The following is a 17,873-nucleotide window of genomic DNA, read 5'->3' on the forward strand; positions in this document are numbered from 1 at the left end:
CTGAGCAGGAGGTGAGGGCTCTGAGGAGGTGGGGGGCTCTGAGGAGGAGATGGGGGCTCTGAGGAGGAGGTGAGGGCTCTGAGGAGGCGGTGACGGCCCTGAGGAGGAGGTGGAGGGCTCTGAGGAGGAGGTGGAGGGCTCTGAGGAGGAGGTGGAGGGCTCTGGGCATGAGGTGATGGCTCTGAGGAGGAGGTGAGGGGCTCTGAGGAGGAGGTGGGGGCTCTGAGGAGGAGGTGGAGGGCTCTGGGCATGAGGTTAGGGGCTCTGAGGAGGAGGTGAGGGGCTCTGAGGAGGAGTTGAGGGCTCTGAGAAGGAGGTGGAGGGCTCTGAGAAGGAGGTGAGGGGCTCTGAGGAGAGGGTGAGGGCTCTGAGGAGGAGGTGAGGGCTCTGAGGAGGAGGTGGGGGGCTCTGAGGAGGAGATGGGGCTCTGAGGAGGAGGTGAGGGCTCTGAGGAGGAGGTGGGGGCTCTGAGGAGGAGGCGAGGGCTCTGAGGAGGAGATGAGGGCTCTGAGGAGGAGGTGAGGGCTCTGAGGAGGAGGTGGGGGCTCTGAGGAGGAGATGGGGCTCTGAGGAGGAGGTGAGGGCTCTGAGGAGGAGGTGGACTCTGAGGAGGAGGTGAGGGCTCTGAGGAGGAGGTGGGGGGTTCGGAAGAGAGGGTGAAGGCTCTGAGGAGAAGGTGGGGGCTCTGAGGAGGAGGTGGGGCTCTGAAGAGAGGGTGAAGTCCCTGAGCAGGAGGTGAGGGCTCTGAGGAGGTGGGGGGCTCTGAGGAGGAGATGGGGGCTCTGAGGAGGAGATGGGGGCTCTGAGGAGGAGGTGAGGGCTCTGAGGAGGAGGTGAGGGCTCTGAGGAGGAGGTGGAGGGCTCTGAGGAGGAGGTGGAGGGCTCTGAGGAGGAGGTGGAGGGCTCTGGGCATGAGGTGATGGCTCGGAGGTGGAGGTGAGGGGCTCGGAGGCGGAGGTGGGGGCTCTGAGGAGGAGGTGGAGGGCTCTGGGCATGAGGTTAGGGGCTCTGAGGAGGAGGTGAGGGGCTCTGAGGAGGAGGTGAGGGCTCTGAGAAGGAGGTGAGGGGCTCTGAGGAGAGGGTGAGGGCTCTGAGGAGGAGGTGAGGGCTCTGAGGAGGAGGTGGGGGGCTCTGAGGAGGAGATGGGGCTCTGAGGAGGAGGTGAGGGCTCTGAGGAGGAGGTGGGGGGCTCTGAGGAGGAGATGGGGCTCTGAGGAGGAGGTGAGGGCTCTGAGGAGGAGGTGGGGGGCTCTGAGGAGGAGATGGGGCTCTGAGGAGGAGGTGAGGGCTCTGAGGAGGAGGTGGGGGTCTCTGAGGAGGGGGCGAGGGCTCTGAGGAGGAGATGAGGGCTCTGAGGAGGAGGTGAGGGCTCTGAGGAGGAGGTGGGGGGCTCTGAGGAGGAGATGGGGCTCTGAGGAGGAGGTGAGGGCTCTGAGGAGGAGGTGGACTCTGAGGAGGAGATGGGGCTCTGAGGAGGAGGTGGAAGGCTCTGAGGAGGAGGTGGACTCTGAGGAGGAGATGGGGCTCTGAGGAGGAGGTGAGGGTGGTGACCTAACATTAAATCCCCAGTGAAAGGAGGTGGAGGTTGACCATGCGGCTCTCATGTAGACCCTAGCGTTACTACTGTTTAACAAACGCTCCGTCTCTACATGTATCCTTCTTGTAGGAACGCTCCGGCCCGTCGATGACAAAAACAAGTATTAATGGGTCCAGGATTAGGGTTTGGACTGTGGAGCCAGCTGATGAAACCTCCTGGAGAAAGTCCAAATCTTTTACACAACTTTAGAAAAACAAGGCTCTGGTTCACTGAAGTAATCCCCTCTAACACCTTCATCATCAAAGCTCCACACGTTTGTCTTTAGATTAACACCTTCATCATCAAAGCTCCACACGTTTGTCTTTAGATTAACACCTTCATCATCAAACCTCCACACGTTTGTCTTTAGATTTATTAGATCCACATGTTTTCATTAAAATCCTCCTCATACAATCAACATATACACCAATATTACAGTATTTACAGATTATCCTCTATGTACACAGTTCAGCAGAGCTACAGCTAGCTACAGCTAGCTACAGCACAGCTACAGCAGTGCTAGAGCTAGCTCCAGCAGAGCTCCAGCTAGCTACAGCACAGCTACAGCAGAGCTACAGCAGAGCTACAGCAGAGCTACAGCTAGCTACAGCTAGCTACAGCACAGCTACAGCAGTGCTAGAGCTAGCTCCAGCAGAGCTCCAGCAGAGCTCCAGCTAGCTACAGCAGAGCTACAGCAGAGCTACAGCAGAGCTACAGCAGAGCTACAGCTAGCTACAGCACAGCTACAGCACAGCTACAGCTAGCTACAGCAGTGCTACAGCACAGCTGCAGCTAGCTACAGCAGAGCTACAGCAGTCAGCGGTTAGAGCGAGCGTCCAAACACCTCCTGAGAGGCGTAGGTCATGTAGAGGAAGCCGTCCTCGTCCTGGTGGTCTTTGTAGACCTGGGCCATGGTCAGAGACATGCTGGCCAGCCCGCTGTTGTTGATGAGCAGGTAGAAGGCCTGGGTGGGCAGCAGAGCCATCCGGTTCCTGAGAGGACAGGGAGGTCTGTTAGATTTTACAGTGAAACCGTTATGCTAGCTAGAAGCTCAAACCCGGCTGTAGCTCAGAGGCTAAATCAATACTTCAGTGATCGATCAGTAGAGTCTGGCTGAATGACCAGAACCTACAACTCTTTACATGCTCTTTATGATGATCACATACAATCTAACCCTCCAGGTTTGTCTTTGGTAAATCTTCAGCGAGCCTCACACACACGTGGAGAAAACGAAGTATCTAACATGGGCGTTTTATTTGATCTTTAATAATGAGGATAAATCCTGTCAGAAATATAAAACCGAAGCTCGGCAGGGCCGGGTTTAGATATTTGGAGGCCCAGGGCAAAGACCACTATGAGGCCCCTCCCCCTTTAGTTAACAGCATTAATAATGAGTGAAAAAAATGAGAAAGCATCTCCTTAATGTTAATAACTCCAGTAAACGCCCCAGTGTGAGAGATAAATACCCAAACATCCACTCATAATTCATCAGCTCTTAGAAAAGCATCTCAAACTCAGCCAGTTCTAACATCTGAAGGTATCTGTAGTCCAGGTGAACTCACGGCCCTGCTGTCAAACACCTGGTCTCTAAAATCGCCACTTTTCAGGGAATTAAAAAACACACCTTTGACATTTTTACTGCTTTAAATTGGATAAACCCAGACAGATGGAAAGGCTGACCCCTGATTTAGAAAAACATTAAAATACAAAGTTTTGGCCCAACGTCAGTGATAAATTCAATAAATAAAAACATTTTCATTATCAGGGACATGTTGTTTCTATGCAGACATTTCTTTTTTTTTTTTTAAGGTTTATTTTGGGCATTTTTGTGCCTTTATTTGATAGAGGAGGATAGTGGATAGAGTTGGAAACAGGGATGAGAGCGGGGTAGAGACATGCAGTAAAGGGCCTCAGGCCGGATTTGAACCCAGGCTGTCCACATACATGGGGCGTGCACCTCGACCATTCGGCCACCTGCGCCCCCTATGCAGACATTTCTATGTAGCCCGTTACATCCCATTAATCCTCCAGTTCACCATTTCATCTAACTCTGGATGAACTTATCTAGGATCTATCTCACATCCTCCATGTGGACTGTGGCTCTGGCTGAAGGAGTCTGAAGATAAGGTGGCTCTTCAGCAGAATAAGGTTGAGCTCCACTGATCCACATCTGGATAATTCCGACATCTGTCCACATTCCAGAATTTTAAGTTTGATCCGATTCCGTTAGAGAACCGAACAAAACTAACAACAGAAGACATTCAGAGATGGAGGAACACAACGCTGTTAGAGATGGCTGCAGATTCAGTGGAAAAAGGTCAGGATTCCAAGATCACTGTCAGCATTCCAAAGTCACAGTCAGCGTTCCGAGATCACAGTCAGCATTCCGAGATCAAAGTCAGCGTTCCGAAATCAGTCAGCGTTCCGAAATCACAGCCATCGTTCCGAAATCAGATTCAGCATTCCAAGATCACAGTCAGCATTCCGAGATCAAAGTCAGCGTTCCGAAATCACAGTCAGCGTTCCAAAATCACAGTCATCGTTCCAAAATCAAAGTCAGCATTCCAAGATCACAGTCAGCATTCCGAGATCACAGCCATCGTTCCGAAATCACAGTCAGCATTCCGAGATCACAGTCAGCATTCCAAGATCACAGTCAGCGTTCCGAGATCTCAGTCAGGGTTCCGAGATCACAGTCAGCATTCCGAGATCACAGTCAGCATTCCAAGATCAAAGTCAGCATTCCAAGATCACAGTCAGCGTTCCGAGATCACAGTCAGCGTTCCGAGATCACAGTCAGCGTTCCGAGATCACAGTCAGCATTCCGAGATCACAGTCAGCATTCCGAGATCACTGCCATCGTTTCGAAATCAAAGTCAGCATTCCGAGATCACTGCCATCGTTTCGAAATCAAAGTCAGCATTCCGAGATCACAGTCAGCGTTCCGAGATCAAAGTCAGCATTCCGAGATCAAAGTCAGCGTTCCGAGATCAAAGTCAGCGTTCCGAAATCAAAGTCAGCGTTCCGAAATCACAGCCAGTGTTCCGAAATCACAGTCAGCATTCCAAGATCACAGTCAGCATTCCGAAATCAAAGTCAGCATTCCAAGATCACAGTCAGCATTCCGAGATCACAGCCATCGTTCTGAAATCACAGTCAGCATTCCGAGATCACAGTCAGCATTCCGAGATCACAGTCAGCATTCCGAGATCCAAGTCAGCGTTCCGAGATCAAAGTCAGCATTCCGAGATCAAAGTCAGCGTTCCGAGATCACAGCCATTGTTTTGAAATCAAAGTCAGCATTCCGAGATCACAGTCAGCTTTCCGAGATCAAAGTCAGCATTCCGAGATCAAAGTCAGCGTTCCGAGATCAAAGTCAGCGTTCCGAGATCACAGCCATTGTTTTGAAATCAAAGTCAGCATTCCGAGATCACAATCAGCATTCCGAGATCACAGTCAGCTTTCCGAGATCAAATTCAGCATTCCGAGATCACAGTCAGCATTCCAAGATCCAAGTCAGCGTTCCGAGATCAAAGTCAGCATTCCGAGATCAAAGTCAGCGTTCCGAGATCACAGCCATTGTTTTGAAATCAAAGTCAGCATTCCGAGATCACAGTCAGCTTTCCGAGATCAAAGTCAGCATTCCGAGATCAAAGTCAGCGTTCCGAGATCAAAGTCAGCGTTCCGAGATCACAGCCATTGTTTTGAAATCAAAGTCAGCATTCCGAGATCACAATCAGCATTCCGAGATCACAGTCAGCTTTCCGAGATCAAATTCAGCATTCCGAGATCACAGTCAGCATTCCAAGATCCAAGTCAGCGTTCCGAGATCAAAGTCAGCGTTCCGAAATCACAGCCAGTGTTCCGAAATCACAGTCAGCATTCCAAGATCACAGTCAGCATTCCGAAATCAAAGTCAGCATTCCAAGATCACAGTCAGCATTCCGAGATCACAGCCATCGTTCTGAAATCACAGTCAGCATTCCGAGATCACAGTCAGCATTCCGAGATCACAGTCAGCATTCCAAGATCCAAGTCAGCGTTCCGAGATCAAAGTCAGCATTCCGAGATCAAAGTCAGCGTTCCGAGATCACAGCCATCGTTTCGAAATCAAAGTCAGCGTTCCGAGATCACAGCCATCCTTCCGAGATCAAAGTCAGCATTCCGAGATCAAAGTCAGCGTTCCGAGATCACAGCCATTGTTTTGAAATCAAATTCAGCATTCCGAGATCACAGTCAGCATTCCAAGATCCAAGTCAGCGTTCCGAGATCAAAGTCAGCATTCCGAGATCAAAGTCAGCGTTCCGAGATCACAGCCATTGTTTTGAAATCAAAGTCAGCATTCCGAGATCACAGTCAGCTTTCCGAGATCAAAGTCAGCATTCCGAGATCAAAGTCAGCGTTCCGAGATCAAAGTCAGCGTTCCGAGATCACAGCCATTGTTTTGAAATCAAAGTCAGCATTCCGAGATCACAATCAGCATTCCGAGATCACAGTCAGCTTTCCGAGATCAAATTCAGCATTCCGAGATCACAGTCAGCATTCCAAGATCCAAGTCAGCGTTCCGAGATCAAAGTCAGCGTTCCGAAATCACAGCCAGTGTTCCGAAATCACAGTCAGCATTCCAAGATCACAGTCAGCATTCCGAAATCAAAGTCAGCATTCCAAGATCACAGTCAGCATTCCGAGATCACAGCCATCGTTCTGAAATCACAGTCAGCATTCCGAGATCACAGTCAGCATTCCGAGATCACAGTCAGCATTCCAAGATCCAAGTCAGCGTTCCGAGATCACAGCCATCGTTTCGAAATCAAAGTCAGTGTTCCGAGATCACAGCCATCGTTTCGAAATCAAAGTCAGCGTTCCGAGATCACAGCCATCGTTTCGAAATCAAAGTCAGCGTTCCGAGATCACAGCCATCGTTCCGAGATCAAAGTCAGCATTCCGAGATCAAAGTCAGCGTTCCGAGATCACAGCCATTGTTTTGAAATCAAAGTCAGCATTCCGAGATCACAGTCATCGTTTCGAAATCAAAGTCAGCATTCCGAGATCAAAGTCAGCGTTCCGAGATCAAAGTCAGCGTTCCGAAATCAAAGTCAGCGTTCCGAAATCACAGCCAGTGTTCCGAAATCACAGTCAGCATTCCAAGATCACAGTCAGCATTCCGAAATCAAAGTCAGCATTCCAAGATCACAGTCAGCATTCCGAGATCACAGCCATCGTTCTGAAATCACAGTCAGCATTCCGAGATCACAGTCAGCATTCCGAGATCACAGTCAGCATTCCGAGATCACAGTCAGCGTTCCGAGATCAAAGTCAGCATTCCGAGATCAAAGTCAGCGTTCCGAGATCACAGCCATTGTTTTGAAATCAAAGTCAGCATTCCGAGATCACAGTCAGCTTTCCGAGATCAAAGTCAGCATTCCGAGATCAAAGTCAGCGTTCCGAGATCAAAGTCAGCGTTCCGAGATCACAGCCATTGTTTTGAAATCAAAGTCAGCATTCCGAGATCACAATCAGCATTCCGAGATCACAGTCAGCTTTCCGAGATCAAATTCAGCATTCCGAGATCACAGCCATCGTTTCGAAAACAAAGTCAGCGTTCCGAGATCACAGCCATCGTTTCGAAATCAAAGTCAGCGTTCCGAGATCACAGCCATCGTTCCGAGATCAAAGTCAGCATTCCGAGATCAAAGTCAGCGTTCCGAGATCACAGCCATTGTTTTGAAATCAAAGTCAGCATTCCGAGATCACAGTCATCTTTCCGAGATCAAAGTCAGCATTCCAAGATCAAAGTCAGCGTTCCGAGATCAAAGTCAGCGTTCCGAGATCAAAGTCAGCGTTCCGAGATCACAGCCATTGTTTTGAAATCAAAGTCAGCATTTTGAGATCAAAGTCAGCATTCCGAGATCACAATCAGCATTCCGAGATCAAATTCAGCATTCCGAGATCACAGCCATCGTTTCGAAAACAAAGTCAGTGTTCCGAGATCACAGCCATCGTTTCGAAATCAAAGTCAGCGTTCCGAGATCACAGCCATCGTTTCGAAATCAAAGTCAGCATTCCAAGATCAAAGTCAGCGTTCTGAGATCCCAGTCAGCATTCCAAGATCACAGTCAGCATTCCAAGGTCACAGTCATCACTATAAAATGAGGCATGGATGCGTTGTCAGTGATTAAACCATAAAAATCAGACACAGCGTGGAATTCTGGGTAAAGGATTTAAATATTGTCCATGTTTGGACTAAAATTTTCCTGAGTGTTTTAAACCAACAGGATCTGTTATCCTAACGATCCATAGTTCAAAATTAAAGCCAGACTTTATAAAAACTAAAACCAGGTAGGAAGGAGAGGGTCTAAAACCAGACTGAGGTTTACAGTCCAGACTCCAGACTCCAGACTGTGGGCTCGTCTCACATGGAGACCTCTCGTCACTCTTCAGACAGAGAAGCAGGAACCTTCAGGACCAGACCGACTGGAGAACCAAGACCTAAAGAGGGGCCGTTTTTATATTTCCATTTAGCAAGAACAAGAATTAACTAAACAGCATGTATTTGATTTCTCTGAATATTAGTGCTACTGAAGTTTGGACCCACAATCCTTTGCACTGATTAACCTGTGTACAAATAATAATGCAGCTCAGTCAAGGAGGCTTTGGTCTCAAAGGAACCACTTAAGCCATGACCCAGAATCTAAGACCACAGCAGGTAGAGGTCTGATCACATGACCCAGAATGTCCAATGGGTGAAGCCAAGAGGAAGCAAAGACCAATAGGATCTGCTGAAAGCTGCAGCCAATCAGAGCGTTCCTACAAACTAAAGGAGGAAACTGCACTCCTGAGACCAGGACTTTCACCACAGCTGGACCTGGAGAGGACAGGATCCAGATCACTAATGACTTAGTCTTGCACACATAGAACAGGTCTAGAGACAAAGACAGACAAGAGTCTAGAGGAGTCTATGACTGGGACCAGAATCTAGAGAAGTCTAGGACTGAGATCAGAGTCTAGAGGAGTCTATGACTGGGACCAGAATGTAGAGAAGTCTAGGACTGAGACCAGAGTCTAGGGGAGTCTAGGACTGAGACCAGAGTCTCCAGGAGTCTAGGGCTGAGACCAGAGGCTAGGGGAGTCTATGACTGAGACCAGAGTCTAGAGAAGTCTAGGGCTGAGATCAGAGTCTAGAGGAGTCTATGACTGGGACCAGAATGTAGAGAAGTCTAGGACTGAGACCAGAGTCTAGGGGAGTCTAGGACTGAGACCAGAGTTTAGAGAAGACTAGGGCTGAGACCAGAGTCAAGGGGAGTCTAGGACTGAGACCAGAGTCTCCAGGAGTCTAGGACTGAGACCAGAGTCTAGACGAGTGTAAGACTGAGACCAGAGATCAGAGGAGTCTAGGACTGAGACCAGAGTCTGGAGAACTCCAGGACTGAGACCAGAGATTAGAGGAGTCTAGGACTGAGACCAGAGTCTGGAGGAGTCTTTTTTATAGTAAATCACAGGAAAATGATTTTTTCCTTTCTATTCTTGTGTTTTTGGATCACTTGTACAGTGAGTGTTCTCTAGTAAAACATCTGTGGGTCAGTCAGCAGCTCAGCAGGAGAGAAATTCCCGCTTTCCACGCCGCCTCGATCTCTCTATGCCTCGGTCGCTCTACGCCTCGGTCGCTCTACGCCTCGATCTCTCTATGCCTCGGTCTCTCTACGCCTCGGTCGCTCTACGCCTCGGCCCCCGCTCTACGCCTCGGTCGCTCTACGCCTCGGTCGCTCTACACCTCGGCCCCCGCTCTACGCCTCGGTGGCTCTACAACTTAGTCTCTCTACACCTCAGTCTCTCTACGCCTCGGTCGCTCTACACCTCAGTCTCTCTACACCTCAGTCTCTCTACACCTCGGTCTCTCTACACCTCGGTCTCTCTACACCTCGGTCTCTCTACGCCTCAGCCCCCGCTCTACGCCTCGGTCGCTCTACGCCTCGGCCCCTGCTCTACGCCTCGGTCGCTCTACACCTCAGTCTCTCTACGCCTCAGCCCCCGCTCTACGCCTCGGTCGCTCTACACCTCAGTCTCTCTACGCCTCAATCGCTCTACACCTCGGTCGCTCTACGCCTCAGCCCCCGCTCTACGCCTCGGTCGCTCTACACCTCAGTCTCTCTACGCCTCGGTCTCTCTACGCCTCGGTCGCTCTACACCTCAGTCTCTCTACACCTCAGTCTCTCTACACCTCAGTCTCTCTACACCTCAGTCTCTCTACACCTCAGTCTCTCTACACCTCAGTCTCTCTACACCTCAGTCTCTCTACGCCTCAATCGCTCTACACCTCGGTCGCTCTACGCCTCAGCCCCCGCTCTACGCCTCGGTCGCTGTACACCTCAGTCTCTCTACGCCTCGGTCTCTCTACGCCTCGGTCGCTCTACACCTCAGTCTCTCTACGCCTCGGTCGCTCTACGCCTCGGTCGCTCTAGGCCTCGGTCGCTCTACGCCTCGGTCGCTCTACGCCTCAGTCGCTCTACGCCTCAGTCGCTCTACGCCTCAGTCACTCTACGCCTCGGCCCCCGCTCTAGGCCTCAGTCGCTCTACACCTCGGTCTCTCTACGCCTCGGCCCCTGCTCTACGCCTCGGTCGCTCTACGCCTCGGTCGCTCTACGCCTCGGTCGCTCTACGCCTCGGTCGCTCTACGCCTCGGTCGCTCTACGCCTCGGTCGCTCTACACCTCGGTCTCTCTACGCCTCGGTCGCTGTACACCTCGGTCTCTCTACGCCTCGGTCGCTCTACACCTCGGTCTCTCTACGCCTCGGTCGCTCTACACCTCAGCCCCCACTCTATGCCTCGGTCGCTCTGCACCTCAGTCTCTTTACGCCTCGGTCGCTCTACACCTCGGTCGCTCTACGCCTCGGTCTCTCTACAACTCGGTCTCTCTACGCCTCGGTCGCTCTACACCTCAGTCCCTCTACGCCTCGGTCGCTCTACACCTCAGTCCCTCTACGCCTCGGTCGCTCTACACCTCGGTCGCTCTACACCTCAGTCCCTCTACGCCTCGGTCGCTCTACGCCTCGGTCGCTCATCTGTTTGTGGCTTGGAGCAGACTCACTCTGAACTGGAGACATGGAGTTAGGCAGATTCTCCTCCGTCTAACACTCAGCTCTGAAATCTTCAGCCCTCCTGGTACCTTGTCACCTCCCCCTCTTCTGTTCCTTCTCAGCAGTAGTGACAGACGTTGGGAGCAGGCTGACGGGCTGAGGAAGATCCGCCTCCTCCCTTCACTGGAGCGATCGCTCCTTTTTTTTTTCACAGCAGTTACACAACTCTGCTCCACAGACTTACACTGCACAAACACGGGGCCAAGGTGACTAATTCAAGCCTTTCCTGATTCTAGCAGGCGGACTTTGACCAGGCCCCTTTGGCCCTGAGGATTACTGCTGAATAAATCTACTGTTTGATTAATAACGCCAGTTTCTATCAAACATTCCAGCCTCAGAATAATTCCAGATTCTGCAGGTCTGGCTGACTTTCTTTGTCTGATGTTGGCAGATTTTCAGGTTTCAGCTGGAGGCATATGTAAACAGGAGCTCAAAAACTTCCATTCCATCACCTGCTCTAGTTGCCATGACAACAGGACGAGGAGACCCAGGCACCCAAAGACATGGCCAGCATTAAAGGACAGTGGAGGAGTAACCGCTGGACGTCCCAGCCCCTGCGATCGCTGACGTTTCATCATGGAAGCCCAAAGTTCAGAGACGCTGACTATACTGGAAATATCTAACACTGCTCCAGACATGTGGCAGCAGGCTGCTACTACCAAGGCTCTAGAACAAACCGGACCAGACTGACCTGCTAGGATTCTAAATACGAGCAAAACCATGATACCTGTGAACAGACCGTGCTCTCCTTCTCTCAAAGATGGAGGGAAAGAAGATTTTCTACATCACACCAACAACACCAGCACTCCAGCAGACAAAGGAAAATCAGATTCTCAACCACTAAAAACCCTGAAAAACTCCAGACATGGTTCAGAGTCCGTAGTCCCACTAAAAACCTCTGCAGTCTCTGACGGACTCGTCCCTCTCAAACTCTAAAACCAGACTAAATCAGGAGTGACTCTCCACTCTGTAAGAGTCCTGCACCTTGACTAAAACGCAGATTACCGAAGTTTTCAGGGTAAGAAAAAGAATCAAAGTTCACAAACTCTGATGGATTCATTTTGTTAAAAGCAAATTCAGACATTATTAAAACCTATTCAGGTCCAGTCCTCAGTCCTAGACTCCAGTTCATTTAACCCAAACGACAGCCTGATGCACCAAGGTGCTCCAAGACCTTAAAGCAGTTATGAGAGGAAAACTTAAAGCCAGAGCATCAGTCATTAAAAAATCAAGAGAAGAAACCTTCAAGAAGGAAAAGGAGAAGCTGCTGGAAATTGAACAACAGCATAAAAACACACAGGACCCAACATTACTCCCCAAAATAAAGGAAATAAGGGAAAACGTGGACCATTGAGAAAAACACAAGATTCCTCAGACAATCATACTAAGAAGGATCATCCAGGACAGTCTCTGAGATAGAGGTACTAACACTAATCAGGTGACACATGAACCGCGAGAAATTCAGAGAAATTTTATGAATTATTATAGAAACTTGTACGCTCAGCCTCCGTCTGCTGACATCGACCAGATGAGAAATTTTCTCGAAACCTTTGATTCGCCAGCGATTGGGAAGAAACTAAATGACTTCTTGACCTCCCCATTACAACAACGGAAAAAGAGGAAGCATTAAAAAGACTGAAAAATAACAAACCTCCTGCCAGCTGAGTGGAATAAAACTTTCAGCTCCTGGAGTTTAACTATACACTGGAAGAAGGTGAACTTCCTCCTTCCTGGAAGGAAGCTGTCATATCAGTGATTCCTGAAGGGAAAAACAGTGAAACGTGCTCAAACATAGACCTATATCAATTTTGAACATGGATTACAAACTATATACATCTATTACAGCTAAAAGGTGTGGAGAAAATTAGAGAAGAGGATCAGACAGGCTTTATTAAGGGCTGCCAAACCCCGACAACATAAGGAGAACTGAATATGTCCAACACAAACAAGTCTGTGCAGCTTTGATAAGCCTCCATGCTGGAAAAGCATGCGACAGCGTCGGTCGGTCCTTTTTCTATCAAGTGCTTGCAAAATTTGGATTGAATGAGGCGATCCAGTGTTTCAGAACTCTTTACCAAAAAGCAACAGCAAGGATAAAAATGAATGGGAGTCTGTCAGAGAGTACAGCTCCAGAACGATCTACCAGACAGGGTCGTTGTCTCTCACCAACCCTGTCTGCTATTTTCACAGAACCTCTGACCCAAGCAATCAGGCAGAGCAGAGAGCTGAAAGGAATAACGGCTGATAATGAAAACACACCGTCGGGCTTTCTGCTGATGATGTGATCTGTCATTTAGGACATGCAGACACATCTACCCCTGCACGGATGGATCTACAGGATATGTTCGGCTTTTATTCGGGATATAAGCTGAATTTAGCTACAACATTTAATGACCTCCCATCCAGAACTACACAACAAAGATGAAACATCCTGGGGTCATCCTAACAAAAGGAACAGATAAACTGAATAGAGCACATTATGTCAAAGTGGATCAGGACATCAGGAGGGATCTGGAGAGGAGGGCTGTCCTTCCACCTGAGTTCACGAATAGATTCAACAAAGATGAACGTTCTTCCACGGCTCCTCGACCTTTTTCAGGCGTTGCTCATTGAAATACCCGATAAACAGTTTAGAGTCTGGGATAAATTTATTTCAAGGTTCATATGGAAGGGACACGGACCAAGAGTTGAATCAAAAATATTACAAATGGGAAAACACTGAGGAGGCGTGGCACGTCCAGACCTTAGGGAGTTTTTTTCATGCGGCCCAAATCAGACCAGTGGTTTACTGGTGTACCGAGCACTACGAGGCAAAACGGAAGAATTTAGAAAGAAATGTGCAAGGAAGGGAAATTCAAAGAGCTGCATCTAATGACCTGTTAAATCAGGGAGACGCTGTCACTCGCTTCACACTTACGTTACCGTTTAAACTGACTTACAAACGTGAGAAAGAGCTCAGGCGGCTCAGAGGGAGAGCTCATGACAGGAAGTTTATTCCAAAAACCTCGGACCAGAGAGTCAAACTGTTATGAGCAGCGATATGTACACTAATGAAGGAGGACTTTTTTGAAAGAGAGATTAAACACAATCTAAATCTAGATAAACGTGGAATTATTCAAACCTTATTAGGTGTTTCAGAATAATATCTACATTACATCAACAACTAATGGAGGAAAGAGGAAATACGTTGTGTATAAAACAGAAATGGAGAAAGAATTAAATGTGAATATCTGGGAGGAAGAATGGTTAGATACATGGAGAACATCCTCACGTACCTGAGAGAACGTCATAAGCTTCTCTGTCACACCTAAGATTAGGAGCAAATATCTGTCTGCCATGTTGGAGACTGTGGGCGGTAGGCGTCAACCATTCACACATACTTGGCTCTGTCCAAGGACTGTGGGGTTTGGGAAAGTATTTATTCATAAAGGAACTTTTGGGCTACGCTACACCTGTGACTGTAAGGTTCTCTACTTTGGTATCACTGCAGGAGATATTGTTTTACGACAGGATAGATATCTGCTGAAAATCTTGTTATCAGCCAGTAAGAAAGCCATCACAAGGAGGTGGTTTAATCCTGACCCGCCAGCACAAGAGCGGACAAACGCTGTGAAGGAAACATTTGAACTGAGGACTTAAGAGGAACCACGTAAAGAGACACGGAGGAAATGGACAAAGTTTACATCACAGTGACTTGATAAAGACTGAGTTACTTAACAAACCACAGTAACAACCATTGTTGAGACAAGGCAACCCAAAACTCATGTTCACCTGTGTCGTTGTTAACACTGTAACACAAAAATTCAAACAAAATAAAGTTAAAAAAAAAGGTGATCCAAGACGCTAGCATGGCTAGGAAGCTACCAGAAGTTTGTCAACATCCTTTATTTTTACACGGTGCCTAAAACAACTATTTTTACACGGTGCCTAAATCAATTATTTTTACACGGTGCCTAAATCAACTATTTTTACACTGTGCCTAAATCAATTATTTTTACACGGTGCCTAAATCAACTATTTTTACACTGTGCCTAAATCAATTATTTTTACACGGTGCCTAAATCAATTATTTTTACACGGTGCCTAAATCAATTATTTTTACACTGTGCCTAAATCAATTATTTTTACACGGTGCCTAAATCAACTATTTTTACACTGTGCCTAAATCAATTATTTTTACACGGTGCCTAAATCAATTATTTTTACACGGTGCCTAAATCAACTATTTTTACACGGTGCCTAAATCAACTATTTTTACACTGTGCCTAAATCAATTATTTTTACACGGTGCCTAAATCAATTATTTTTACACGGTGCCTAAATCAACTATTTTTACACGGTGCCTAAATCAATTATTTTTACACTGTGCCTAAATCAATTATTTTTACACGGTGCCTAAATCAACTATTTTTACACTGTGCCTAAATCAATTATTTTTACACGGTGCCTAAATCAAATAATTTTACGGTGCCTAAATCAATTATTTTTACACGGTGCCTAAATCAACTATTTTTACACTGTGCCTAAATCAATTATTTTTACACGGTGCCTAAATCAATTATTTTTATACGGTGCCTAAATCAACTATTTTTACACGGTGCCTAAATCAACTATTTTTACACGGTGCCTAAATCAATTATTTTTACACGGTGCCTAAATCAATTATTTTTACACTGTGCCTAAATCAATTATTTTTACACGGTGCCTAAATCAATTATTTTTACACGGTGCCTAAATCAATTATTTTTATACGGTGCCTAAATCAATTATTTTTACACGGTGCCTAAATCAATTATTTTTATCAACTATTTTTAGACGGTGCCTAAATCAATTATTTTTACACGGTGCCTAAATCAACTATTTTTACACGGTGCCTAAATCAATTATTTTTACACGGTGCCTAAATCAACTATTTTTACACGGTGCCTAAATCAATTATTTTTACACGGTGCCTAAATCAACTATTTTTACACTGTGCCTAAATCAATTATTTTTACACGGTGCCTAAATCAACTATTTTTACACTGTGCCTAAATCAACTATTTTTACACGGTGCCTAAATCAACTATTTTTACACTGTGCCTAAATCAACTATTTTTACACTGTGCCTAAATCAACTATTTTTACACTGTGCCTAAATCAACTATTTTTACACTGTGCCTAAATCAATTATTTTTACACGGTGCCTAAATCAATTATTTTTATACGGTGCCTAAATCAACTATTTTTACACGGTGCCTAAATCAATTATTTTTATACGGTGCCTAAATCAATTATTTTTACACGGTGCCTAAATCAACTATTTTTACACGGTGCCTAAATCAATTATTTTTACACGGTGCCTAAATCAACTATTTTTACACGGTGCCTAAATCAATTATTTTTATACGGTGCCTAAATCAATTATTTTTACACGGTGCCTAAATCAATTATTTTTACACGGTGCCTAAATCAACTATTTTTACACGGTGCCTAAATCAATTATTTTTATACGGTGCCTAAATCAATTATTTTTACACGGTGCCTAAATCAATTATTTTTATACGGTGCCTAAATCAATTATTTTTACACGGTGCCTAAATCAATTATTTTTATAGGCTCTGCCCAGTCTAGACTGGATCTGTGGTTAGTGGTTTCCCAGTCTAGACTGGATCTGTGGTTAGTGGTTTCCCAGTCTGGACTGGATCTGTGGTTAGTGGTTTCCCAGTCTAGACTGGATCTGTGGTTAGTGGTTTCCCAGTCTAGACTGGATCTGTGGTTAGTGGTTTCCCAGTCTGGACTGGATCTGTGGTTAGTGGTTTCCCAGTCTGGACCGGATCTGTGGTTAGTGGTTTCCAGTGATCAGAGTGCTGCACACGGTCTACATGCTGGGAACTCTGGGACTAAATCCCGTTTGCCCCCGTCCTGCTCCTTCATTTCTAAAGTGTCTGACCGTTTTTAACCCTTTATGGGCCAGCCAAAGTCCATGACACCGAGTCTCTGGTTTTCATGTTCCAGGAAATAGTCAGACCCAGCTCCACCCTGACCCTCCTCCTCTCTAAACCCAGAGAACCGGACTCTACCTGATGATGGTGACGAACTGGGTCATGGTGAGCTCGTGAGGAACCAGGAACTTGGTTTTATCCAGAGGAGGGAGGTACTTCTCCTTATCGTAGCGCTCGATGATGACCTGGGAGCAGTGAGGAGGAGGAGGAGGAGGAAGAGGAGGTGAGGACCAGTACAACCAGTACCACAACAACACGACTGCGGAAACTTACCGGGATCTTGTTGGGGAACTTGGAGCGGATCCCTGCCACCTCCTGTTTCCGTGTCGCTGCACAGAGAGAAGAGAAATAGTCCGTTAGATAGTCAGAGTCCTGGTCTGGGTGTAGTCCTGGTCCTGGTGTTTCACTGGGCTTTACCGAAGCTCTTCCTCTGTTTGAAGGCTTTATTCTGGGGCTGGCTCCTGGTGAAGGGGGGCATGTCTGAGTCCGGAGCAGGCAGCAGCAGCTCTGAGCTCTCAGCCTGGACCAGCAGCTAAATAGAAGCGGCTGAGAGCCATCAGCTGATTAGCACATGGAGGATTTAGGAGGCCGGCTCCCACGGTACGGCGGCCCGGAGCGGCCAACCAAAACCGCACCGCGTTAGCAAAAACTGTCCCTGTAAGGATGGAAGTGTTCATGTAGGCACCAATAAATAAGACCGAGAACCCTGGATGGTCTACGTCGCTGACTCTGTCGCAGCAGATCCAGGTTCTGATTTTAACACCTGTCCCGGGTGGACTGGGTAGGTCTCCCTGTCTGGAACCCTGTGAGATATGGAGGAGTTAAAAATGAGGGTTTTTATTCTCCAGGACATTTTTACAGATCATTTAGAAAAATCGAACATGCTTGTTATCGTACTTATTTTTCTCCTGCTCTAATATCTGACCATCTCCATCAATTATTTTTATTATTTGATTATTTTTAATATTTTTGTTATTATATTTTCTTAAATTTGAGACTTTTCTTAAATATAGAAAATATTTTATAATTTTTATTATTATATTTTCTTAAATTTGAGACTTTTCTTAAATAAAGATAATATTTTGATATTTTTATTATTATGTTTTTTAAATTTAAGACTTTTCTTAAATAAAGATAATAATTTAATATTTTTATTATTATATTTTCTTTAATATAAGA

The 17,873-nt window shown here is 46.9% G+C and overlaps 1 protein-coding gene across 1 annotated transcript; it reads right to left on the reverse strand.

Moving 5' to 3' along the window:
• Positions 1 to 2,285: 2,285 nt before the first annotated feature.
• Positions 2,286 to 17,270, reverse strand: map1lc3c (microtubule-associated protein 1 light chain 3 gamma). The gene is made up of 4 exons (XM_041784427.1): positions 17,112 to 17,270; positions 16,968 to 17,023; positions 16,773 to 16,879; positions 2,286 to 2,568 (listed from the first exon to the last, which is right to left on the reverse strand). The coding sequence occupies exons 1-4, from the start codon at positions 17,170 to 17,172 to the stop codon at positions 2,400 to 2,402; spliced, it is 393 nt and encodes a 130-aa protein (XP_041640361.1). The 5' UTR covers positions 17,173 to 17,270; the 3' UTR covers positions 2,286 to 2,399.
• Between the last annotated feature and the right edge of the window lie 603 nt (positions 17,271 to 17,873).

The sequence above is a fragment of the Cheilinus undulatus genome, linkage group 4, assembly GCF_018320785.1.
Source record: "Cheilinus undulatus linkage group 4, ASM1832078v1, whole genome shotgun sequence".
In the NCBI taxonomy this organism is placed as follows: Eukaryota; Metazoa; Chordata; class Actinopteri; order Labriformes; family Labridae; genus Cheilinus; species Cheilinus undulatus.